This window comes from Neovison vison, chromosome 6, assembly GCF_020171115.1.
Source record: "Neovison vison isolate M4711 chromosome 6, ASM_NN_V1, whole genome shotgun sequence".
NCBI lineage: Eukaryota > Metazoa > Chordata > Mammalia > Carnivora > Mustelidae > Neogale > Neogale vison.
Genome location: NC_058096.1, coordinates 122,025,406 through 122,050,076, shown reverse-complemented (window position 1 = coordinate 122,050,076; position 24,671 = coordinate 122,025,406). Strand labels below are relative to the sequence as shown.

General features: G+C 41.4%; 2 protein-coding genes across 7 annotated transcripts in view; both read left to right on the top strand.

The window, feature by feature from the left end:
* Window positions 1–1,703, top strand: part of LOC122908877 (protein mono-ADP-ribosyltransferase PARP15-like) — a 46,587-nt gene extending 44,884 nt beyond the window's left edge. For all 6 annotated transcript variants that reach the window (XM_044252215.1, XM_044252211.1, XM_044252210.1 and 3 more), the window contains one exon: window positions 277–1,703. In XM_044252215.1, coding sequence (XP_044108150.1) covers window positions 277–566 — 290 coding nt within the window. In that variant the 3' untranslated portion in view covers window positions 567–1,703. The remainder of the gene's footprint in view (window positions 1–276) is intronic.
* Window positions 1,704–23,901: 22,198 nt separating this feature from the next.
* Window positions 23,902–24,671, top strand: part of PARP14 (poly(ADP-ribose) polymerase family member 14) — a 50,940-nt gene continuing 50,170 nt past the window's right edge. The window contains exon 1 of the mRNA XM_044252208.1: window positions 23,902–24,152. Within this exon, the coding sequence (XP_044108143.1) occupies window positions 23,966–24,152 (187 nt within the window). The 5' untranslated portion in view covers window positions 23,902–23,965. The remainder of the gene's footprint in view (window positions 24,153–24,671) is intronic.

Here is a 24,671-nt window from a genome sequence, read left to right as displayed (position 1 = left end):
AATGAATGAGAACTCTAGTGTTGACTATTCACACCCAAGCGGTGTAGAACCATAGATGGCAGCCATCTTGTCATTATCAGGGTAGAGTTCTTTGCGTTTCACCAGAAGGGAGGCTGGCAACCTTCTAAGGCTAGAGGGAGTGAATTGTAGAAATGATGAAAATTGGCTTGGGTGGGCAAGAACGACATTTAAAAAAATGTGTCAGGTTTGGGCATGGTTCTACATACTGTGATAATTCTCTGTTTTTAGGAAGACTTTTTGTCTTTCTCTTCATAGGAGCAGCTTATGGACAAGGAACCTATTTTGCTGTTAATGCCAAATATTCTGCTAATGATAAATACTCCACACCAGACAGCAATGGGAGAAAGCATGTTTATGTTGTACGAGTGCTTACAGGAGTCTACACATGCGGACATGCAAGATTAGTTACCCCTCCGTCAAAGAATCCTCACAATCCCACAGATCTCTTTGACTCTGTCACAGATGATACACAACATCCAAGTCTATTTGTGGTATTCTCTGATAATCAAGCTTACCCAGAATATCTCATAACTTTTAGGTGTTAAAAAATAGGTTTTCTTTAACCTCTAAGAGATTGTTTAGTTGTCTATTTATAAGAACAAATTTATAGAATTTTTGTCTTTGCCTTTGGCTTGTTTATGTAGATAAAAATGTCTCTGTTAGATGCTAAAATGCTGAAAACAGCCTTTCAAGAACGCTCTATTGCAATTTGTAGCATACCTCTTTTCTGAGCATACTGATGGGTGGAAGCTAAGAAATGTGGGTGACATAATTATAGCTACAACTATTTACAGACACCAAATGTGTCAAAGAACAAAGAGCACATTACTTTTGTCTAGCAGAGAAGAAATAAGACGAATCTCTTTAAAGCCAAGATGTCATTGCTCTAATAGAGCATGTTAAGACATTAAACTGTGCTGGGCTCAACTGTACTGTTAAATGAATAGGCTGCTAATGTGTATCTGTAAGACCTAAGAATTTTGCCCCCCTGAAAAAATACTTAGTAGCTATAGTTCAGCTAGAATGACTGAATGACTGAATCAAATCTGTTATGGAGTAAATCAGGTAAAAATGTGTTGTACCACTATCTGATGCTACATGACAATTTACTACAAAATTTAAGGGCTTAGTGGGTAAGGAATTCAGGTGTGGCTTAGCTGGGTCATTCTGACTTAGGGTTTCTCCTAAAGTTGAATAAAGATGTCAGCAGGGGATGCAGTGTTCTGCAGTGGCTTGATTAGAGCTGGAAGGTCTGCTTCCAAGATAAATCACTCAGATAGCTACAGAGTTTTTGCTGGTTGACAGAAGTCCTCAGTTTTCCTCCCCATAGTCGTCTCCAGGCTGCTTACATTGCTCATGATGTAGTATTCCACAGCCAGCAATTCAGGAGAGAGGCTGAAGCCATGATGTCTTTTATGACCTAGCTTCTGAGTCATACTCCACCTTTTCCACAGCATCCTATTGGTTCCACAGATCAGCTCTTCCAGTGTAAACAGGAGTTACACAGGACCTGGACACCAGTGGACAGAGATTGTCGGGGACCATCTTAGAAGCTGTATAGATGAGTGAAGGACTGATACATTGATGAAATGTTAGCAGTGAAAAGGACTCTAGAGGGACGCCTGGGTGGCTCAGTTGGTTGGACGACTGCCTTCGGCTCAGGGCGTGATCCTGGAGTCCCGGGATCGAGTCCCACATCAGGCTCCCAGCTCCATGGGGAGTCTGCTTCGCTCTCTGACCTTCTCCTCGCTCATGCTCTCTCTCACTGTCTCTCTCTCTCAAATAAATAAATAAAATTTAAAAAAAAAAAAGAAAAGGACTCTAGAGGTCATCTAAGTTCACTGCCCTCTCATCTTTCTCCTCATCCATCCGTACTCCCAGGGCAAAAAGCCCTCGAGTCTCTGCTTGACCACTTCTACATCTTAAGGATAACTTATTCCATCCCAAGACAACTGTAACTATTGGAAAGCTCTTGTTTACACTGAGTTAAAATCTCTTCTTCTGTGTCTATTGCCTGCTGGTCACTGTCTCACCTTCTGGAGGGCACTGAGCATTTATCATTCTTTTTACAGATGGTGGCCCTTCAGATTCATCTCTTCCCTCTATTATACTAGAGTTAGGTAAATTCTTGAAATACTTAGCAGCTTATCCTGAAGCGTTACTTATCAGGAGTTGAAGACATTTAAGAAATGTTTACATAATCATAAATAAGCCGATGCACATTAAAAGGAGTACAGGGAAGTTTAAAGAAAATAACTCCCTTCACCATACTGTATCACTCATAATTGCAACATTCAGAGGAAACCACTGCCAACATTCTTTTTTAAAAATATTTTATTTATTTGTTTGACAGACAGATCACAAGTAGGCAGAGAAGCAGGCAGAGAGAGAGATAGAGAGAGAGAGAGGGAAGCAGGCTCCCTGCTGAGTAGAGAGCCTGATGCGGGACTCAACCCTGGGACCCTGGGATCATGACCTGAGCCGAAGGCAGAGGCTTTAACCCACTGAGCCACCCAGGTGTCCCCCACTGCCAAAATTCTTATGTTCTCTTCTCCCTTCTCCTTTCTTCTACATCCACCTTTAACAAAGTCAAAGTCACACTTTATTCAATTACTTAATTACACAGTATTATATCTACCTTTTTCATTTAACATTATAAGTGTTACTCTCATGTTACTAATTTTTCCTGTAAACATCATCTTAGTGGTCAAGTTATTCCACTGTATATTTTCCTTTTATGTATATATATAAAATATAAAGTTTTTTTAAATGTCATCATCTTTCCTTATAGTTTAATAATCCAATTTCCTTTTGTAACATATCTGTATTATTTGCCCCATGTCATTAAATATCTTATCTATCATTTTGATGGTTGCATAGCATTTCACTGTACATCTCTACGTAAATGTCATGTCAAAGTAGGGTGCCCTATAACGCTAGATAAATGTATGGTTGGATTATGAGATCCAAAGAGCATAATCTACTTTCAGTGAGACACCACATCCTGAACTACTTGAGAGAAAATACAGTCCTAGAGAGCAAAGCAAGTCTAAATAATTCTGTTTGTACATGTGCTTTGGCTCCCAACTCCAGTGTAGAATCCTAGTGAGCCAGGTTAGAACATAAAAGGACCCTTTTTACTTAGGTTAGGTAGGCTTTTAGTTGCAATGTAAACTGCTGTCTTCTGTCTCCTCCAATGCTGTTACTCAAAAACCCCCCAATTTATTTTGCTGTACTCCTACTTCACTATATGACATAGAAGTCTTGAGTATAATACATCCATGTTATTAAAGTTGTGATGGTTTCTTGAGGAACAAAATTAAGTCAGTCGATATTAATTTTACTTATTGATTTGTTGATTTATTTAATTTATTTATTTGACAGAGAGAGAGAGCACAAGCAGGGGGAGCGAGAGAAGAAGAAGCAGACTCCTTCCTGAGTAGGGAGCCTGATGCAGGACTTGATCCCTGGGATTGTGATCTGAACCAAAGGCAGACGCTTAACCGACTAAGCCAACCAGCTGCCCCCAGACAACTGATAATTATACCGTTATTATAAATTCCACCTTCCATTAGTCTGAAGCTAAATGCCTTTCCCTCCTTTATGTCCATCTCCTTCCCTGTTTGCTTGGCATTCTCCATCCATATTATTAGAATGTTCTTGACTTCTTTCCTAATAACCCACCATTTCAGGTTAACGCAAATTAGAAATCTTTAACTTCGCTAGTTACTTTCAAAATGGGTTCCTTTTGTATGGATTTCCAGAGTTCTCGCTGATGGTACCTGACTGAGCTGAGACCAGAGATCCTGAGGCACAGCTCTGACCGGCAGTCAGATGGCTTACTGTCCCATGTATCTTCTCTCCCCCTCTCTCTTTACTTCTCCTAGCAGTTTTCTCCTTCTCATTCCTTTCTTTCGCCTCCAGTCCTTCCCTTCACTTGTGGAGGAATGAGGACACACGCGCTGCTTGGATGAATCAGAGGAAACATTTTTAAATTTTTTTCTTCATCTATGGTAGAGAAATAAAATCCATGTAGTATGTATGCAGATGTGTTAATTGAACACGGGGTCTGTGAATTCATTTACAGGTAGTGGGTTAATTATCACAGTGCCGGTAAGATCATTTACAGCTATGATCAATTCGATTTCTGCTCAATAGTTTATTTGAACAAATGCAGTTTCTTATAGTAAATAGGCTTTATGAGCTTAATTGATTAAATTATTCCGCTTACAAGCTGTGTAGGAAAAATTCTTGCTGTCTGTTTCTCCTTTACTCTCCTTTCCGTACTCACAACACTTCTGACAGCAAATGTCTGCAGTTTTCCCCAGCTCTAAGCAATCCTCTGCAGTACTAGCTGGGAGTCCCACAATTTCACTCAATTCTGACACTATCTACTTGAAAATAACGTCAGATCCCACGGGTTAAGGGCTCAGCCCCACCAGACTATCTGTCTCACCTCCTCCTGTACTACAAATGCCAACAGCAAATCCCGGGTGGTTCTCTGTACTTCTGACTGACTATGAGTCAAGGCTATGAATCCTTGTTCCCACAAGCCCCCTCCTTGGGCTTGATTCATTTGCTACAATGGCTCACAGAACTCAGGGAAACACATTCACTTGTTTATTCTGAAAGGCTATGATGAAGAGTGCAGATGGAGAGTTACATTGGGCAAGGCACATAGGAAGGGTCACATAAGAAGGCACATAGGAAGGGTCATGTTTTCTCAGGGCATGTCACTCTTCCAGCACTTTTACCTGTTCTTCAACTTGGAAGCTCCCTGTAGCTCATACCTTTGGGATTTTTGTGGAGATTTCAACACACAGGCAATGAATGATCATTAACTCAATTTCCAGACCCTCTGCCCTTGCTGGAGAATAGGGGATGGCGCGCCAAGCCTTCTAATCATGGCTTGGTTTTTTTCGTGACTGGTTCCCATCCAGGAAACCAGCAAAAGTCATTTCATTAGAACCAAAGATACACACCCAAGAAATTCCAAGGTATTTAGGAAGTCTGTGTCAGGAAGTAAGGTCAAAAACCAAATTTGAGAACAAGAGATGCTTCTAATGGCTCTGAGCCAGGAACCAGGGACAGAAACCAAGATATAAAAATAATAAAGATATAAAACATAATATTTTTTATTATCTCACACAAGCTTTGGACTTTTCTGCCACTGTTAGTAAACAGACGAAGGAAATCTTGTAATTAAACTCTCAGAGTGAATAACGATTTTAATTTTAATTGAAGTACAGTTTTTAATTGAAGTACAGTTGACAGAGAATGTTACATTAGTTTCGAGTGTACAGGTAGTGACTGGACAACTCTATATGTTATGCTGAGCTTATCACGAGTGTAGTTACCGCCTGTCACCATACAACAACACCATCACATTACCATGGACTATGATTCCCCATGCTGGAACTTCTAGTGACTTAATTTTAAAAGACCTCTGCTTCGTCTCCCTCTCTGTTTGTATTACCTTTGTGGTCACCAGGGTATAAATAACTTCTAAATTTCTTTTTCTTAACTCGTTAAAAAGGACATTTTCAACATAATAATTTATGTCTCCAAAGCCTCTTGTTGCCTACAATTACAATTCTATAATAAAAACCTGTTGAATAAGTAATTTTGACTCTACAACATCCACCCCCACCTCTTCAATCCAAACCTTTTATGTGCCCTTTTATGTGCCTAATGTGCTCCTGTTTCTCCACACCCAAACCCAGGATCCCCTTCACCTCACAACACCTTGTTCACATTCCACATAGTCAGATAGAATACACTAGAAAGGATTTTTATAGGACCAGAACAAACTTTCTGCAAAAGATTAAAAAAAGAATGAAAATGCTTCTCTGAAGGCTTTTGTAGCTTATAGTGCAGGATGGGGTTTCTTTCATACTAACTCCACTAAAACACCAATCAAAGTACCTGAAATAAGGAAAGTACTCACCAACACAAAATCAACCACATAAATTGAACAAATCTGGGGGTCAACAAAAAAAAAAATCAAAATTTTCTGTATAAATGAAAAAAGAGTCCCCTCCAAAAGGAATTTTAGAATCTAAGACATGTTAAGATAATAACAGCTGCCTTGCCACTTTCCAGGATTAAATAAGATAATTAAATAAGCCAAAATTATGCTGAAAAAATAGATATTACAGTTTTAAACTAAAAATTGGAAGGCAAGACACAAATAGTACAAACTATAGAAGCAAAGTAAATATGATTGATTTCATTAACACTTTAAAAATTGAGGTTCGAGTTTGGGTCCTCTGGCTGGCTCAGTCTGTGGAATGTGTGACTCTTGCTCTCAGGGTTGTGAGTTCAAGCCCCACACTGGGTATACAGATTATTTTTAAAAAATAATAAAACCTTTAATAAATAAATAAAATTGGGGTTCAAGGTTAAGATTGAATATATGCACCTAATTTTGCTTCTTTCTCAAACCCTAAGAAAGCCTCAGTGAAGGGATTTAAAGGACACGTAAGTCCTAAAGAACAGGGAGAATAGGAGACGATAGCAAAAAGCATTTTAGAAGCTAAAAAGCAGATAGATCTTTGCTAATGACTATAGACAGCTCAACCTTAAGCTAGAAGTGGGAGGAAAGCTGAGACCCATATGCTTTACCCTTGAAAAGCTCAGGAACTGACAACATCTGAGCCTCTGGAGCTATAGTGAAGCTGAGAAGAGCAGATGCTAAAATAAGGACAGGAGGAAAGCCATTCAGGAGACACTTAAATCCCCAGATATTCTCCCCACCCTCCTTGCCCAGGGTGACTACCTCTTACCTACCCCAATCTGGAGGCTATTTTCTGCAGATGGTAAAAGAGAGAATCTCTAAGCAGGACACTAGGCACAGATGAGGTCTTAGGTGTCATAGCAAAAACAGAGGAGTTAGTGGTCAAATACTAAATCCTGAGGGGACGTCCCTCCCAATGCCACCTTTCCATATTGGACTCCCCAAACAGCAGCAGCCAGACTTTTACTCTTCAGACAAGAATTGGACATTTCTACTTTGCACCTGTTATTGTCGAGAGGAAAGTTTACCCTACAGATACTGACAGCAGAAATTCTCTATTTTTCATTTCTGCTGTTAGACTTTTTAATTTCAAGACCTCTTTTAATTCGAAGACCTCTTATTTGTTTCTTAAATGTTCCTAGGGGAGCCTGGGTGGCTCGGTCAGTTAAGCATCTGACTTCAGCTTGGATCATGATCCCAGGGTCCTGGGATTGAGTCTCATATCAGGCTCCTTGCTCAGCAGGGAGCCTGTCTTTCCCTCTGCCTGCTACTCCCTCTGCTTGTGCTTGTGTGCTCTCTGTGTCAAATACATAAATAAATATCTCAAAAAAAAAAAAAAAGTTCTATGTGGGCTTCTGAGTGGCTCGAGAGTTGGTTCAGCATCCAGCTCTTGATTTTGGCTCAGGTCATGAGCTCAGGACTGACTTTCATTGTCATGACACCAAGCCCTGCATCAGGCTCTGTGTTCAGTGAGGAGTCTGCTCGAGATTCTTTTCCGCTGCCCCCCTCCCCCTGTCCTCCTCATGCACACGTTCTCTCTCTCTCAAATAATAAATAAATATATATTTCAAAATATTCCTTGTAACAGAATTTTCTTTCCAATAATAGTTCTTTTTCTTTAAGTTTTATATTGAGTTAGAAGTTTTCCTTAAATGTCTGAGAAACCTTGGTTGTCTATTCTCAGAAGTCTAAAAAGCTATGGGAAGCTATGAACTAGTGAATGGGGCTTATCAATTTTGGGTTTCACTGGGTATGCTTTGGTGGTCTGTACTGGGGAATTTAAAAGTTAAAGTATAGCAATCAAGTACAAATATGTTTTAAATTAAAAAAAAACCAGTAAACTAGATCTCTAATGATTACTAAATAAATATAGCAAAGGAAATAATTAAAAGTTTAAATTTATAACAAAAACATAAGGTAATAAAATAGAAGAAACAATCCAAAAATGCATGAAGAAATTGAAAGAAATAAAACTATTTTTAAATGATTTGAACATCATTCATTCATTCAACAAATGATATTCATTGATTCATTCAACAATTATTGACCATATCTCTGACATTATTTTAGGCACCGGGGGATCTAACAATAAACAAGACAGATAAAGTTCCTACCTCCAGGGAGCACATAGTCTAGCAGTTGAGAGAGACATTAAGGAAATAATTACAGAATTAATTAGTCAAAATTGCAATAAGTATTAGAGGAGAAATAAAGGGTGCTATAATATGTACTTAACTGAAGATTTAACTGAGTCTGAGAAGTCAGGGGAGGCTTTCCTGAGGAATGAAGGAAACCAGAATGTCATCCAAAAATATGCCCTTTGACATAAGAATTATCTGAGCTGAAGGCAACTGAGCAGCAACAAGTACAAGAAACTCTCCACTTTCTTCCCTATTTGCCTAAAAACAGGATATAAATTAACCAAGGTTAACCCTCCCCTCTCTACCAGGAATAAGAAAACTTAATCATTGGAGACAATGTTAGACCCTTCTCAGCCTGGAGCCAGCATTAGAGACATCTACACAGCAAATTTTACTGACTAGTCTTTAGCTACCATTAGTTTCCCATATATTTGCCTTCCCATGATTTGCTATTTATAGATATTCAAGAGTCTTTTTCCTTTGTCTTATTACTTCTCTAAAAATTTATCATTCCTTTCCTAAGATGCTGTATAAACTCAAATTCTAACCAAACCTTTGAGTAACTCATCTCTGGGGACACTCCCATGTGACTCATGCCTCTACTCAACATGGTGTGTTATTGGATTCAGGTGACCAGCCAGGTCCTGATGCTGGGGTAGTGAGATCTGCCCATGTTGGACTCTGTGCTCAATGGGGAGTCTGCTTGGGATTCTCTCTCTCTCTTTCTCTCTGCCCCTCCGCCCCACGCTTTCTCTCTTCCTCAATCAATCAATTAACCAATCAATCTTTAAAAAACAAAAAAGAACCACACTTTCTCTCCAAAAAATTTAATTCTCCAAAAAATTCCAAGCAGATTGAAAGTTGAATACTTAAAAGTCAAAATAAACACACTCTCATGTATGTGAACAGACTAGCACTAGGAGAAATCACTTTCTGACCATTGATGGAATAGAAAAAAAGATGGACAGTTTCATTACCTAGATAGTTTTAGCTTTGATGTCAGGAATACCAATAAAGCTGAGATTTAAAAATTCAGAAGAATGGAGACAATGTTTGCACATAAACACAGAAGTTTAATAACGAAAAAGTATGAAAAGCTCATATAAGTGGGTAAAAATACCAGCTGTCCATTACACAAATGATTAAAAGACAGTTCATACAAGAAGAAACATGAATTTATCCATGATTTTTGAAATATTCCGTCAACCTTGTTGGTAAAATACCTGAAAATTAAACCTACTGTGAAGTTGCATTTTGTACCTGAAAAAGAGTAAGAAACACTTTTGAGAAGTGACAGACCCCCAAGCCTGCAAGGCTTTGAGAAAGCAGATACGCTCACGTATAAATGATAGCAATGCAAATGGGTTCCATTTTTCTGAGGGGCAAAATGCTACTTTATTGAAAGAATCATAAGTATGCCTAACCTCTCACCAAGTGATAGAATTTATCCTGAGGAAATAATGTTTAATAAAAACCAAAAGTACACATATACAATGTTTATTTTATGATAATAAAGTACTGGAAGAAAGGGAAGATCGCAGCAATACAGAAATGTAGAGGTTAGTTGTGGTATATCAAGATGCTATACTCTAGCAACACACTAAAAATGTTAAATATGAAGATGATACAGGAAGTAGAGAAATTTTGGTTAAATCACGTTATGTAAAAGGATGAATACCAAATTGTGTACACGTACCTGTCATAACTGTCATATGACCATGAATATGTATAGGTAAATGAGGCAAAAGGACAGAATAGGGAACGTTTCTAGTTGGGTTCAGATCAACAGACTTCTAGTGAATTATTCTGTAAGGTTGTTAAAACTAGATTTTTAAATAATTTCAATTTTTATAATGAGAGAAAGATTTTCTTTGCAGGACATTTCACGAGCTTGTAGAAATACAGGAATTTGCTGCCTGTTTGACTACGCAGATGGAAGGAAAATGGTTTTTCCACTTAGTTATGTGAAACTTAGTGAAGTTATGTTTCCATAGATAAAGGGTCACAGGTAAATGCTGGTCAGAATGGGTAACCCCACTTCAGGAAAATGTTCTATAATGGGGGAAAAATAATTTTCCCTCTACCCTTCTGAGTTCTTAGCTGAGACCCCTGCAATATAAGATTAGCACGAGAAAAGCAAACAGAACTTTATTAACGTGTATATGTCATGTATACGTGGGAGATAAGGAGGGAGAATGAATAAGTGCCCCAGGTGGCTCAGAATTCAAATTTAAATAATCATGAATAGGGAAAGGGGTTGGGGGAAAGCAGATCTCCTAGAAGAGAGTAAATGACTTATTTAGAAACAATGAATGGGCCCTTAGAAGAACAGATGGGAGGTATGATAGATTGTGGCAAAGTTTGTCTGGGTGTGGTGGTGACTTCTAGTTCTTCTCCTGTGAAGTCAATCTTCCCTGGTTGATGACACTGTTGGGAAGAGGTTTATGACAACTGAGTTCCTCTAGGAGGATCTGTCTTTAGGTAGATAAGGGGAATGCAGAGAAAGTGCCTCCCTGCGTGTACTATTTTACAAATGTTCAAAACAATTAATATACCAAAGCAAGATGTTTTGGGAGTGGTGTGTCCTGAATTCCTAGTCCTATTTTGGAGTGGCATGTTCTGCTACCCTTCACCTACAGCTGAGAATGCTAGCAAAAAGGACTGCTTTCTAGTTAGTGAGGAACTGTTAGGTCCTAGCCACTGCCAGGAAATAATTTGAGAAGTGGAACTGCAGTGGATAGAATTGTGTTCCCTAAAAAAAATATGTTGAAGTCCTAACCAGCATATCTGTGAATGTGACATTTGGATACAGGGTCTTTGCAGATGTAATCAAGCTAAAATGAATTCATTTTGGATTACAGTAAGCCCTAACCTGATGACTGGTGTCCTAATCAGATGATTGGGGGGGGGGTGTGGGTGCCTAGGTGGCTCAGGGAGTTAAGCATCTGACTCTTGGTTTTGGCTCAGGTCATAATCTCATGGGTCATGGGATGGAGCCCCACATCCAGCCCCGTATTGAACTCTGTGCTCAGCAGGGCTTCTGCTTGAGATTCTCTCCCTCTACCCCTCCCCCATCTTGTGCATGCTCTCTTTCTTTCCCTCTCTCGCTCTCTGTCTCAAATAAACAAACCTTAAAAAAAAAAATAGAAGAAGAAGACGGGACTGTGGGCACAGGCAGATACTGGGCGAACGTGATAGGACCATGGAGGCAGAGATGGGAATGATGCAGCTGCAAGCCAAGGAATGCCAAGACCTGGGGGCAAACACCAGAAGCTTGGAGAGAGGCACAGGAAGGCTCTCCCTCAGAGCCACCAGTAGAAGCCAACCCTGCTGACACCTTGACTTCAGACTTCTGGCTCTAGGACTCTGAGAATAAATTTCTGTTGTTCTAAGTTTAGTTGTGGCGCTTTCTTACAGTAGCCCTGGGAAATCGAGACAGGGACTAAATACGTATAGTCTGGTGGAAATGTTATAACCCAATAATGGGTCCGTGATTAAAGGAGCAAGACTGATATAAAGCGAAGGTCAAGCAAAGCTTTATTTTGCGCCAAGCATCAAGAATCTAACCGAACGTTCGGGACGCGCCTCTTACAAGAGACAGCGACCCTTCATTGTTTCCCAGACTAGCTTTTAAGGGCAAAGGCCATGCGGTAGGGCCTGGCCACGCACAGGTGGCCAATGAGATTGTAACACACACAGGAAATGCCACAGTGATGCTAGGTGACCAGTTGAGTTACAAGTTACCCTAGTAGACATTTGAACCAGCCTATTACACCTTGATTGGGATTGGCACCAAAAAGGCTCCCAAAGGGCGGGGCCCATACTCCTTGGTAACCAGGGAGACAGTATGCATCCCCCTACTGATTGGATGTCTCCACCTGGCCTGACCCACCTTTGTATCTGGGCTTTGTTACCTGAAGCTGGTTTCAGGGACTTGTCTCCAAGTAAATCCCCTGGGGGAAGGGGAGCAGGGACAGTTTCTAAATAGGTCCTTACAGGAAACACTAACTAAAACAAAAAACTGGCTACCGCTGACTTCTGGCTGACCAAGGCAGCAGTAAAATCCATGGTTCATTGTTTTTAGGAAAGCACCTTATATGGAGTTCCCACCCCCGTCATAGGAATTGGTAAACTTTGTCCTGCAAACCAGATCCAGCCCACCACCTGCAAGCTAAAAATGGTTTCTACAGTGTGGAAACAGGAACCAAGAAGCAGATTTCAATGTGGACTTTCTCTGAAAAAATGCAGCCCTTTGGAAAACGATACATTGGGCAGGGTTCTGGACCTTCCTGCAGTACACTGGATGGGGAATTAGGATATTTTACTTGGTTATTAAGTGAAGAATAATTCAAACAGAATAAAGGACTTGGGAACTGAGAGTAATGACTAGCCCACAGTAAGCCCAACCAGGGTGATGAGTTCAAGTGGAACTGACTCATCTTTGAGAAAAGGAGATTCAAGAAGATGACGAAGTCTTCCATGGAGTTTCAGGAGGATTTTACGAACATCTGAATTATTCTAAAGTTTCTAGGTATGTGGTCAAATTCTGGGCAAAGTTTGTGTCAACTCAAGGCTATGAGTGTATTTGGAGGTCTGGCTGTGAACTGCATATCCATGACTTTTTATTTGGCTGAGTTTGGATTTGATATCTCACACTGCTCACTGGACTTGAAAAAAATTTTAAGTAAAATTACTAAGGACACAGGATTTAATAAAAAAAAAAAAAGATTTGGATGTTGTGTTGTCAAAAGCAATTTTTCCTGTGTCTTGTGATTTAACTATAAGAAGCTTGTAATCCCAGGTGATCATGTTATATTTCAAGTATACTTTGAAGAATATGGTTTAGTCTAATTGATTTGACAGGAACATGCTTGTGTAGAAAAGAGATATCCTGCTATTCTCAGAAAGGTCTGCTTGCAAGGGTGGTCCTGGCTGGCCTCAGAAGTTAGATTCAGGGAGGGCTTCCCCAATTCCTCACTGATAAGAAAACTGGCTCATGGAATGTCTGAACTGTACAAACATCACGGCTTTTACTGAACATCTGCTCTCCAGGGTATTTGGAATTTTGGTGCAGGCTTGGCAGAAGGTGACTACATGAACAGCTTCCCCAAAAACCTGGGGCACTGAGTCTCCAATGAGCTTCCTTAGTAGACAACATTTCATATGCATTTTCACAATTCAGTGCTTGAAGAATTAAGCGTATCCTGTGTGACCTGTTTGGGAGAAGACCCTTGGAAGCTCTAGGCTGGTTTCCTTAAACTTTTTCCCATGTATCTTTCCCCTCTGCCAGTTTTGGTTAGTACCCTTTCTCTGTAGTAAATCCCAGCTGTGAGTATGACCACATGCTGAGTCTGTTGAGTCCTCCGGGAGAATTACTGCACAAATGGGTTGGTCTTGGGGATCTCCAACACAATGTTACCCTACATGCACTTACTTCGTATTTCTGTCTGAAAGTTTACACATGTAAACCGTAGTTCACAATTATACTTTTTCCTTCATGAAAGCCAGAAATACACATATTTACTCACAAAAGTAGGTGAATGAAGGTTCTGTGGTTAATACAGAAGACAAAGTATAGATTTTAAGAGCTAACTATGGAAGTTACTATATCTACTATCAGCCATTTCCATAGAGCTGATACAAACTGGAACCAAGAATCTCTAACCAAGAATTCCAGTATGTTTTCTTTTTCTTTTTTTTTTTTTTTAAAGATTTTATTTATTTTATTTGACAGGCAGAGATTACAAGTAGGCAGAGAGGCAGGCGTGGGGGGGTGCAGCGGGGGGAAGCAGGCTCCCTGCTGAGCAGAGAGCCCCTTGTGGGGCTTGATCCCAGGACCCTGGGATCCTGACCTGAGCAGAAGGAAGAGGCTTTAACCCACTGAGCCACCCAGGCGCCCCTCCAGTATGTTTTCTAAGGAGATCAGGAAGACGGCTTCACCTCACCTCACCACTCCTCATCACCCTTCCCTGCCCTCCACCCCAAACAAAGGGTGGGATACAGCCCAAGCAATGTAACATTATAACATTAGATGCTTATATTTTTTTTCTAAAGAGACTTTAAGTCAGTGGTATAAACTTTGTCTTTAAAAAAACTAGCAAAAGAAGAGCAAATTAAACTCAAAACAAGTCAAAGAAAGGAAATAATAAAGAGGAGAGCATAAATCAGTGCAAAAAAAAAAACACAGAAAAAGAGTAGAGAAAAAAAATCAACAAATCTGAAAGCTAGTTTTTAAAAAATATTAATAAATTGATAGACCTCTAACAGACCTCTTAGCAAAAAAACTAAATATAAAAGCATAAGGCACCTGGGTGGTTCAGTCGGTTAAGCATCTTGCCTTTGACTTAGGTCACGATCTTGGGGTTCTGGGATTGAGCCCCACGTTGGGCTTCTTGCTCAGCAGGGAGCCTGCTTCTCCTTCTCCCTCTGCCTTCTCCCTGCTGCTTATGCTCTCTGTCTTTCTCAAATAACTAAATGAATATAATCTTTAAAAAATTACAGTATAACTCAAACTTATGAGTCAGGAGCTATATAATGCTATTTATATACTTATCTTTTTATCTTACATAATCCAGAAAACAAGGTATCCTGTTAAGTAATGTTATACCTATTTTTAAAGATGATAAATATAAGGTTTATAGATTTTGGTCAATTTTTCCAAGGTCACATAAGCTGGTAAAATCCACAATTAGTCTTGAACCCAAGTTGTCTGACCTAGAGCTTAACTATCATATCACCCTAACTCCTAATACCCTGAAGATGATTCGGGGTGTCCATCCTGATCCCCATTTTAGTAATGACTAAATTTTTTTCTCAGCTGCTAGGAATATCTGCTGCTGACAGATCACAGCTGCATCCCTCATTGGAAACTGATCTGAGCCTGTGGAGACTTGCCTCTCCCAGGGCTGGATAATGCGTAGATTCAAAGGAATGACTTCTTTCCTCCATTTGAAACAATTACAAAACCTCTCTTAGTTCCAGAATTCTTCATAGGATTGTTTGAGGCTTTAGTTGCAACTATATTGTAAGTCAGTTTCTCCCTGTGCCCAGATCTGCCTTCCCCAGTACTTTGCAGATGTATTTCCCTAGGGTGCTCCTTAATAAATCTTTGCATTCAACCCTCAGTCTGAGTTTGCTTCCAGGGAACCAAATTAAATCTCATATTGTGGTTAGCTCCTCTTTTCAGATTTTATTTATTTATTTATTTACTTAGAGCCCACATAGGGGGAAGGGCAGAAGGAGAGAGAGAGAGCATCCCAAGCTGACTCTGTGCTGAACAAGGAGCCTTACCTGGGGCTGGATCTCGTGATCCTGACATCATGACCTAACCCAAAAAATAAAGAGTCAGATGTTTAACTGACTGAGCCACGCAGGTGCCCCGGGTTAGCTTCTCTTAATAAAATTAAGTAACAACCGTACAAGTTAACCCCATTATACATTATGGGAAATAATCATGTGTACTTACTTTCAAATTGTTCAGAAAAAAAATGTTCTTTGTACTACTCTTACAACTTTTTGGTAAGGTAAAAATTATTTCAAAATAAAAAACACCTTTAAGATGTAACATTTTCAGGCAAACAGAATGAGAAAGTTCACCATTCACTTTTGAAAAGAGTATTGTAAAAGGTAAGTGTTTACTTTAGGAAGAAGAAAATTGAATGAAAAAGAAAGGAGAGGGCTTCAAAGACAAAGAAATCATTAAACATGTTGTTCACTCTAAATTAATATTGACTAGTTTTAAAAAGATTAATTTAATCTTTTAGGGATGCCTGACCAACTCAGTCTGTTAAGTGTCTGCCTTGGACTCAGGTCATGATCCCAGGGTTCAGGGATCCGGTCCCACATCGGGATCCTTGCTCTGTGGGGAGTCTGCTTCTCCCTCTGCTTGTGCTCTCTCTCTCTCTGACAAATAAATAAATAAAATTTTTATTTTTTTAATTTTTTAATTTGTTAAAAGATTTTATTTTATGTATGTATGTATGTATGTATGTATGTATTTTACTGAACCACCCAGGTACCCCTAAATAAAATCTTTAAAAAAATAAATAAACTTTAAAAAAAAACAGTAAACAATAACAAAAAGATAGCAAGATAGGGATAAGTTTTTCCAAGGGTTGAGAAGATGTATTGATTAACTTGAGACTGTTAAGACTGAGACCTGCAAAAGAATGGGTATAGAATTTGTGAATTCAAACCAAGTGGAGAGTGGAAAGGAAGAAAAACTATCAATCTAATAAGAAATAAGAAAGAATGAAAAGCAAGGAATAAAACACAAGTAATTAAAAACTTGTAAAATAAAATGGTAGGAATAAGACCCACTGTATTACTTATTTATAATGTCTCTACATTTATATTTACTAATTAGAAGAAATAGGATTAAAAACAAGGCAGCTATATTCTGGTAATGAGAGATATAATTAAACTAAGGACATGGAGGTAGGTAGTTCTAGAGCTGGTTCTGTAGGTAAATGATGCCATCAAGAACTTAGGCTCTTTCTATCTCTCTAGTATGCCATTCTCAATGTTGGTAAGATATTGGCCTTCATGGTTACAAAATGGCTGCAGCATCTCCCAGGATCACATCCCACATGACAACATCTCAAAAACGAGGGAAAACGGATTTCTCCTAAGTGTCTCTTTATGGAGGAAGCATTTTCTAGGACAGACAGCGTACTTCCCCTTATATCTCTTGGCTGAACTGGGTCACATGGCCATCTTTAAACCAATCCACCTAGAAGGTAACGAGATGACTAAAACTGGCTTATCCCAACCACGAGTCAAGTATGGGTCTGAAAGATCCTCTACTTTACCTGAGCACTCTGCTGCTGAGCATCTGAAAAAAACTGAAGTTCTCCTAACAAGGAAGGAGTGATTATCTTTGAGTAATTCACTAACCCACTCAAAATGTCTGTCACACTCTGCAAGGACTAACCCAATTAACATAGTAATAGAAGTATCAGTATAAAACAAAATGGACCATGAAGAAAAGGACCAATTCACTTGGGTGATATAAACACCTTGAACCTATACGGCCTTAAATTAAGCAAAAGCAAAGGAAGATAAGCAAAAAGTGGCAAAATTACAAGGAGAAATGGACAAATCATCCATCACATGTGAGAGACCCCGTTTCCCCACACCCTCACTACCTCGGCTTTGTTACTGAGATCACACAGACACACTGTTAGCTCAGCCTGGGCTAGAACTAGACTTAGATGTAGGAGACAGAAATCAAGAGGAAACTCTAGGTGGGAGAGATGAGGAAGGGCAAGGCCAGTGAGGGATACCGTTGTGAGCTGTGGGCAGCCAGCATCGCCAGCAGCCGGACAATGGGTCTGTTGCCCTGAAGAAGGGATCTCAGCAGAAAATCCCTACACAGGTATAGCATCCTGTCTTTAGCCTGGGTTCGAATCCCAGCTGCACCATTTACTAGCTGTAAATTTGGGGCATATATTCAACCTTTCTGTGCCTCAGTCTCCTCACAGTAAAATGGAGTTGATATTAATTTTCCTAAAGTTTGTTGTATTAATTGTTACACCTTAATTTTTTTTTACTACATTTGTCACTGTTTTGTGATTTCAGTTATTGCTTTTATTTCTTCCAGAGGCAATTTTTCAAAAGTAATGAGTAGATTAATGAAAGTTTGTGTGGGTGATTAATTGGCTGTAGGAATGAAGGGAAGCAATCAGCTTTAAAATCTATTTGACTTTTTATAGGACCATCCGCATAACAATTATACTGAGGTGTGTGCTTGGTGCTGGGTTGAGGGGGACTGAATGTGGAAGAGTCTCCTGACTGCTCTATTTTTTAATAATACCTCTGTTGGGAGAGAGTACAGTCTTGTGCCAGAAACAGCTCATACTGGCTCACCAGAACTGATTGCTAAATTTTCAGAAGTTTGTGAAGATTTATTAACCACCATTATTCAGAATTACAGTTGACCCTTGAACAATACAGGGATTAGAGGTGCCAACAACTCTTTGATCTTTTGTGAAAAATCCACATCTGGGACACCTGGATGGCTCAGGTCATGACCCCAGGGTCCTGGGATCAAGTCTGGGCTCCTTGCTCAGCAGGGAATCTGCTTCTCCCTCTGCTTGTGTGCTCTCTCTCTCTCTGAATAAGTAAAATCTTTAAAAAATCCACATATAAATTATGATCCCCAAAAGCTTAACTAATAGCCTGCTTATGGATAATATAAATAGTTGATTAACATACATTTTGTATATTAGATGTGTTATATAATATATTCTTCAGTAAAGTAAGCTAGAGAAAAAAAGATGTTAAGAAAACTGTAAGAAAGGGGTACCTGGGTGGCTCAGTGGGTTAAAGCCTCTGCCTTCGACTCAGGTCATGATCCCAGGGTCCTGGGATCAAGCCTGGCATCGGGCTCTCAGCTCCGCAGGGAGGCTGCTTCCTCCTCTCTCTCTGCCTGCTTAAATAAATAAATAAATAAATAAAATCTTAAAAAAAAAAAAGAAAAGAAAACCGTAAGAGAAAGTACATTTACAATACTATACTGTATCAAAAAAATCCGTGTCTAAGTAGACCCACACAGTTGAAACCCATGTTGTTCAAAGGTCAACTGTAAAAATAGATTATATTTTTTAAAAATAATAAATACTGAAAATTCATCACTTCCTAATTATTTTATTACATTTTATTATTGTCTATATCGAGTTCTTTCTGTCTATTGTATCCATATGGTGAAGGACTGTATAATGGTGTTACTGTTCATCTCTGCTCAATTCTGCATTCAGAGATGTCACATCGGGAACACAAGTCAGCCATCATGGGGATATTTACACCATGGAATTGATAAACACTGCGCATCAGGGCTTGATTTATTGCCTTGTTAATTGTCTAGACTTCAGAAACCAGTGGAGAATATCTTAATAAGGCAGATTAAATTTAAATGTGTGTCATGTCTATAGCCATTACATTTTAAAGAACACAAATGAAGAAGTATTCTTCCAGCATTTGAAAACCATTATCCAATTCAGCAAAGAAGGAGCTCATGTCAGTGACAATCAGAGGAGCTCTGATATATGTCTTCATTGTTTCATTTTCATCCCACTTAATGTAAATAACTAGCATTTATGCAAGAATTACACTCATTCATGATTGCAACCATAGTTTGGCTACAAATATGAGTTGGACAAAAATCTTTGAAACATTCTGTGAGGATCAGTTGGTTCTTTGAAATTTACAATAAAAAGTATTGTATATTTCATTATTTGCAAATTTTGTACTATACAACTTTTATACCCAGAAAACGTATAATAAACAAAAACATATATGCAACTTTTTTCTTCAGAGAGCTGATTGCTCAATATTTAATAGCATGTCACTCGTGGTGATCATGTGTGGTATGATATGGGAGTAAAATATTGTATGTTCTTCTTTGTAAATATGAACTAGATTATACTTCTCTGAGCGTTAATGCCTGTCTTGAGACACAGGCATGTGTGTCTGATTCAGTGGCCAGGAAGGATTGTTGCTTTGTTTTATTCTTTACCTCTCCCAAACTTGGAAAGATCTAGACTACTCTGGACTCTTCTGCAGAATCCTCCCTCCACTTCCCACCCAATGATAGTATTAGTGAGTCTAAATGACTCCTGTTTGGGAAAATGGACCATGAAGGATCCCTATGCTGGTGGAGGAGTGAAGGTATTAGAGACTTACCCCATGGAAGCTTGAAGAACATACAGCTCCATGGGGTGCCTGGGTGGCTCAGTCGTTAAGCATCTGCCTTGGGCTCAGGTCATGATGTCAGCCTCCTGGGATCCAGTCCCGCATCAGGTTCCCTGGGCTCCCTTCTCAGCGGAGAGCTTGCTTCTCCCTCTTCCACTCCCCCTGCTTGTGTTCCCTCTCTCGCTGTGTCTCTCCATGTCAAATAAATAAATAAAATCTTAAAAAAAAAAAAAAGAAGAAGAAGAAGAAGAACATACAGCTCCTGAAAGGGACCTGAACACAGGGAAGAAGGCCAGAAATGGGGAGTGTCCATCAGGTGACTCCACCAGAGAACTGAACTTGGAGTGGTAGCAGAGTGTTACCATTGAGGGTGGTTTGCCTTACTTCTGAAGTCACATCCTATTTTAGGGGACCGGGCCAGGAGTTCCAGAGCAAAGTGGAAAGGTAGGCATGAGGTCCACAGAATTAACGGATTCAAGACAAAAGGGAAAGCTACCCTTCCCTTCCTCCTCAAAAAACAACAAAAAAAACCCACTTCAAATGGGAGAAATCCTGGTTTGTAGAGAAGTTGAAAGCAGCCTGATGCTGGGTTATAGAAGTTTGTGGAGAAGCTGAACAGAGAAATTTAGAAGAAGTAGAGAAAGGGAAGTTCAGCCCAAAAATGCAGTTGGGAGTTGTTATATCAAGATCAGCTGTGGTTATGTGGGGGTGTTGACGAGGGAAAGAGGCAGGACAGGATGAAAACAAAAGCAATTATTTGGGGTCTTAGAATTTCAAATTCTAGGTACATGGTTTTGGGCAGCGACCCAAATACTGTCGCCCTAGGGAGTGAAGCTCTGGGGTTTTTAAAGACAAAATGTGAAGGGTTGTATACGTTGTTTACAAAGAATTTTGGTTGGTGTTGGCGGCAGAAAACTAATCTTGGTTAAACACAATTGGTTGCTAAGGTCCTCTCTGAGCAGAAGTCAGTTATGTAGGAAGTTATAGGTGTTAATGCAGAATCCTTAGAGCATTTGCTGTACGGCTTAGTTCAGAAGCTCACAGTTCCAGCGGGTAAGAACGTGCATAAGGCCCACTTCCTAAGTGGCCGTCCGGTTCCATTTAAAAACTCCTGACATATATGACATCATTTCATTTCATATTTCACAGTTGGACACGGCCAGTTCCCAGGCCCTGAGTAGACATTTGCTTCGCTGGAAGGAAATGGGGTTCAGGAGGCAGACACCCATTGCAGATGGAGAATTGAGAGAGAATAAGCACACAGTGGGAGGGGGTAGGGTACCGGTTCAGCAAGCGAATGGTGACAAAACCATTTAGGAGAAAAGACAAGTATTCAAGTACTTCAAGGGCTGATGACAAGCAGCAATTTGCTTTTTCTAGAACTTTCTTTGCTTGGTTTTCAAGACCTGCCATCCTTATCCCCTGGTAACTCCTTCCCAGTGCTCCCAGGGTTGAAGAACAGGCTGAGCAGCTCTCACACATTGCTGATAATTAAGTAAATTCTTGAAAGAAATCCAGAAATGGCCAGATAAAACTTCCACTATAAATAAATGATTTCCGTTTCCCTCTATTTCTTGGAAAACGATAATGTGAGGAAAAAGATAAACTGCTCAGTTCTGGAATCTCAAGCTCTGGGGAAAGGAGGGTGCTGATATTCACTGTGGCTTGGGGTGAGACTCCCTGGGGCCATGGGCCACCACTGCGTGGCTGAGAGCTGTGGCTGGCCCTTCCGTGTCCTCCCTGCCTCCCCTGCTGGGTCCAGGGTGGTTTGGGTTGAATGATACGCGCCACCTGCAGGTAGAAAGCTGGCGTCAGGGGGAAATACCTGCGTTCCGCGTATTCCTGAGCAGGAGTAAAGCCCAGGCAGTAACGTCTCTTTGGCCTGGCTTTGGTTCTCTTAGAAGATGACGTGCAAGGTCCAGTCCTACAGGGAAAGCAGCTCTAATTTAGGCTGCATCTGAGACCACATCACCTCCTTCACAGAGCAAACAGAAGCCATCAGAGAGAAGTCCCATAACTTCCCAACAGCAGTTATTCAGAATCACCTGCTTCTGCTCTCCATCTCCGCCTCATTTCCATGGCAGTGGGACAGCTGTTCTCCCTCAACGGTTCATGCCTCCAGAAAGCCCTCCCACCTCCTCCCACAACCTGCACCTTCCCTCTGCCCTTCACTTCGTTCCACCAGTATTCAAATATGCCTCAGACTCTTACATCCTAAAAATATCTTAAAAGCCAGAAAAAAGAAACAACAGCTCCCTATCCTATAACTCCATACACTGCTGCCCAACTCCTTTTGCCCCTTCACAGTCATGCTTCTGGAAAGAACTGACTATGCTTACCTGCCTCCACTTCCTTCCCTTCCTTCCAGACCTCCGTCCACTGCCAGGTCCTTCTCCTCCCTCCCCACAGGGAGATAGTGCTTGCGGGTTCGAAGCCTGAGACACCTTCTCTCACATGATGTATTGGTAGTGTTTGAATGAAAGCCGCTCCTTCCCACTTGAAACACTCTTTTATGACAGGTCAAAGACACATACATTCCTAGCCTCTCCCACGTTTCTGGCCACATCTCGGTTCTCCCGTCTGGTGGATGCCACTGTTACCGAGCCAGTCACTCCGAACGTTCATGGATAACCGTGGAGGCATGCTTGAGCATCTTTGCTCCCTGTCCACATCTTTCAGCAAGTCCTGCAGCTCTGCCTTCAGTACCGATTTGGAATCTCACTCATTCTCAGAAGGTTCTCCTCTGGTCTCAGTCACTGGGGACACTACGGTAGCTACATGGCTGATCTCCCTCCTCTGCTCTAGCTACTACACAGCAATCAGAGTGATTCTGCACCAGTCAGTTACATTATGGAAACTGCTCCCTCTTCTCAGCCCTCGGAGATTATCCTCTGTCTAAATTCATAAAGGGAAACCTCACTAAATGGAACCGGGAGGCCAGAAGATAGAGCGCTCATGCCATACCCCTCCATGTCAATCACAGGAAGAATCGACTATTATCGACCCCAACAGAAGAATCCTCAGGTGGAGAGTGTCATCAGTGACAAGCCCAAAGAGGAAGGAACTCAATTACCCTAGACTCAGCCAATGAGAAACTGCCATCACCCAGAACTCTCGGTTTTCTCCAATAGAATTGCGTTGAAAACAACCCCTCCCAACTTCCTCCTGCTTTGTTTGTTGGACTAACTGATTTTTTTTTTTTACAGTAGTTTGCTACTTGTCCGAAATTGCAATTTTCTGCTAGTCCCAAAGAAACCCATTTTGCTGGTAAAATAGCTGACTTTTACGTTTAGCGCCAACATCCCCATCATCTTTAGCGGTCAGGTTACATGTCACCTCCCCATAAATACTCCCTGAGCTTGAACACCCAAGCTCCTCCTGATTTGTTCCAGGACCACCTGTATATTCCCTCCAAGAGCACTTACTCCACCGTGTCCCCACAGCGTTGGGAGCTCAATGAGGGCAGAAACTGTGTTTGTTGAATCCATCCCAGGCGCAGGGAACCTAGTAAATATTCCATAAAGAACTGTGAATTACCACTCCCCCCTCCCCTCCTATATTTTTGGACGTATAATAGTAACAGATCAGGAACAAAATGCAAAAGAAAAAAAAAGGTCAGATACAATTCTGATCATTACTCGGGGACTTCTTTCTACATTGTAAAGAACCAGTTTGCCAAGCCATGTCATTTTCTTGTAAAACGTTGCCCTGCGGCAAAAGTGAAGTTGTCTTTGTGTTTGCAGCAGGTGTTGTGCGCGGTCAAATACGCTGATTTCAGCTGTCATTTGGGGGACGAGGGGCACGCGGTGCCCGAGCTTAGGGACCCAAGTGCAGAAACAGCGAGCGCAAGACCAGTTGCTTGGAGTGGCGACGACCAACCAGCCCTGGCCGTGGGCCAGAGCTGAAGGTGAGGAACTGCGGGGTGGGAGTGCGGGGTGACTAGTTCGAGGCCCGCACAGCTATTAACAGCTGTTGGCAGAAGCTAATGCCAGGGGAGGAGTTTTCTAGGAAAGTGAAACCGAAACTTAAAGGGACAAAGTCGGCCGCACTCAAGTGGGGCGGGTGGAGAAGCGGGGGCAGGGGAGCGGAGCTGAGGATGGCTGTGCCCGGCTCCTTCCCCCTGCGGGTCGAAGGGTCCTGGGGCCTCGACCCCCCGAAGAACTTGAGCACCAAGTTGCAGATGTACTTCCAGAGCGCGAGGAGATCCGGCGGCGGGGAGTGTGAGGTCCGCCAGGAGCCGGGCACCGCGACCCGCTTCCTGGCGTTCTTCCATCTAGACGCCGGTGAGGGGTGCAAGGGTGGGAGTGAGAGGGACAACCGGGGTCTTCCCGCGGGGTAACTTCGAGCCCGCCGGGCTCCGGCTGCAGCCTTAGGGGAGGGAGGGCGCGCGAGGGGCGAGAAGCACTCCCAGGTGTTGCCGGGAGGTGGCGGCAGAACCGCGCAAGTGAGTTCTGACGCTGACCCCGCGGCGGGCGGAAAGGAGCTGATAGGCTGCTTTGCCTCACGTCCTTTTTACAAGGCTGCCAGCCTGGAGCCTTAGTGGCCGAGCTGTTCCGTCGCAGTTGTTTTCCATTCTGTTAAAGCAGCTGTTCAGAACTCCAAAGGTTGAACTCCAAAGGTTCCCTCACCGTTGTAAGGGAAGAGGAAGTTTCCAGGGAGAGTCACATCTCAACTGATTCCTGAGGGCCAATTGGGGCGGAATATGCGGGAGGACTCCTCCTGAACAGGTGTTGGGGCCAGGAGAGCACGGGGCATCTTCAGCAACACGCAGGGCGCCCTCGGGGAGGTTTGGGTTGAGTGAT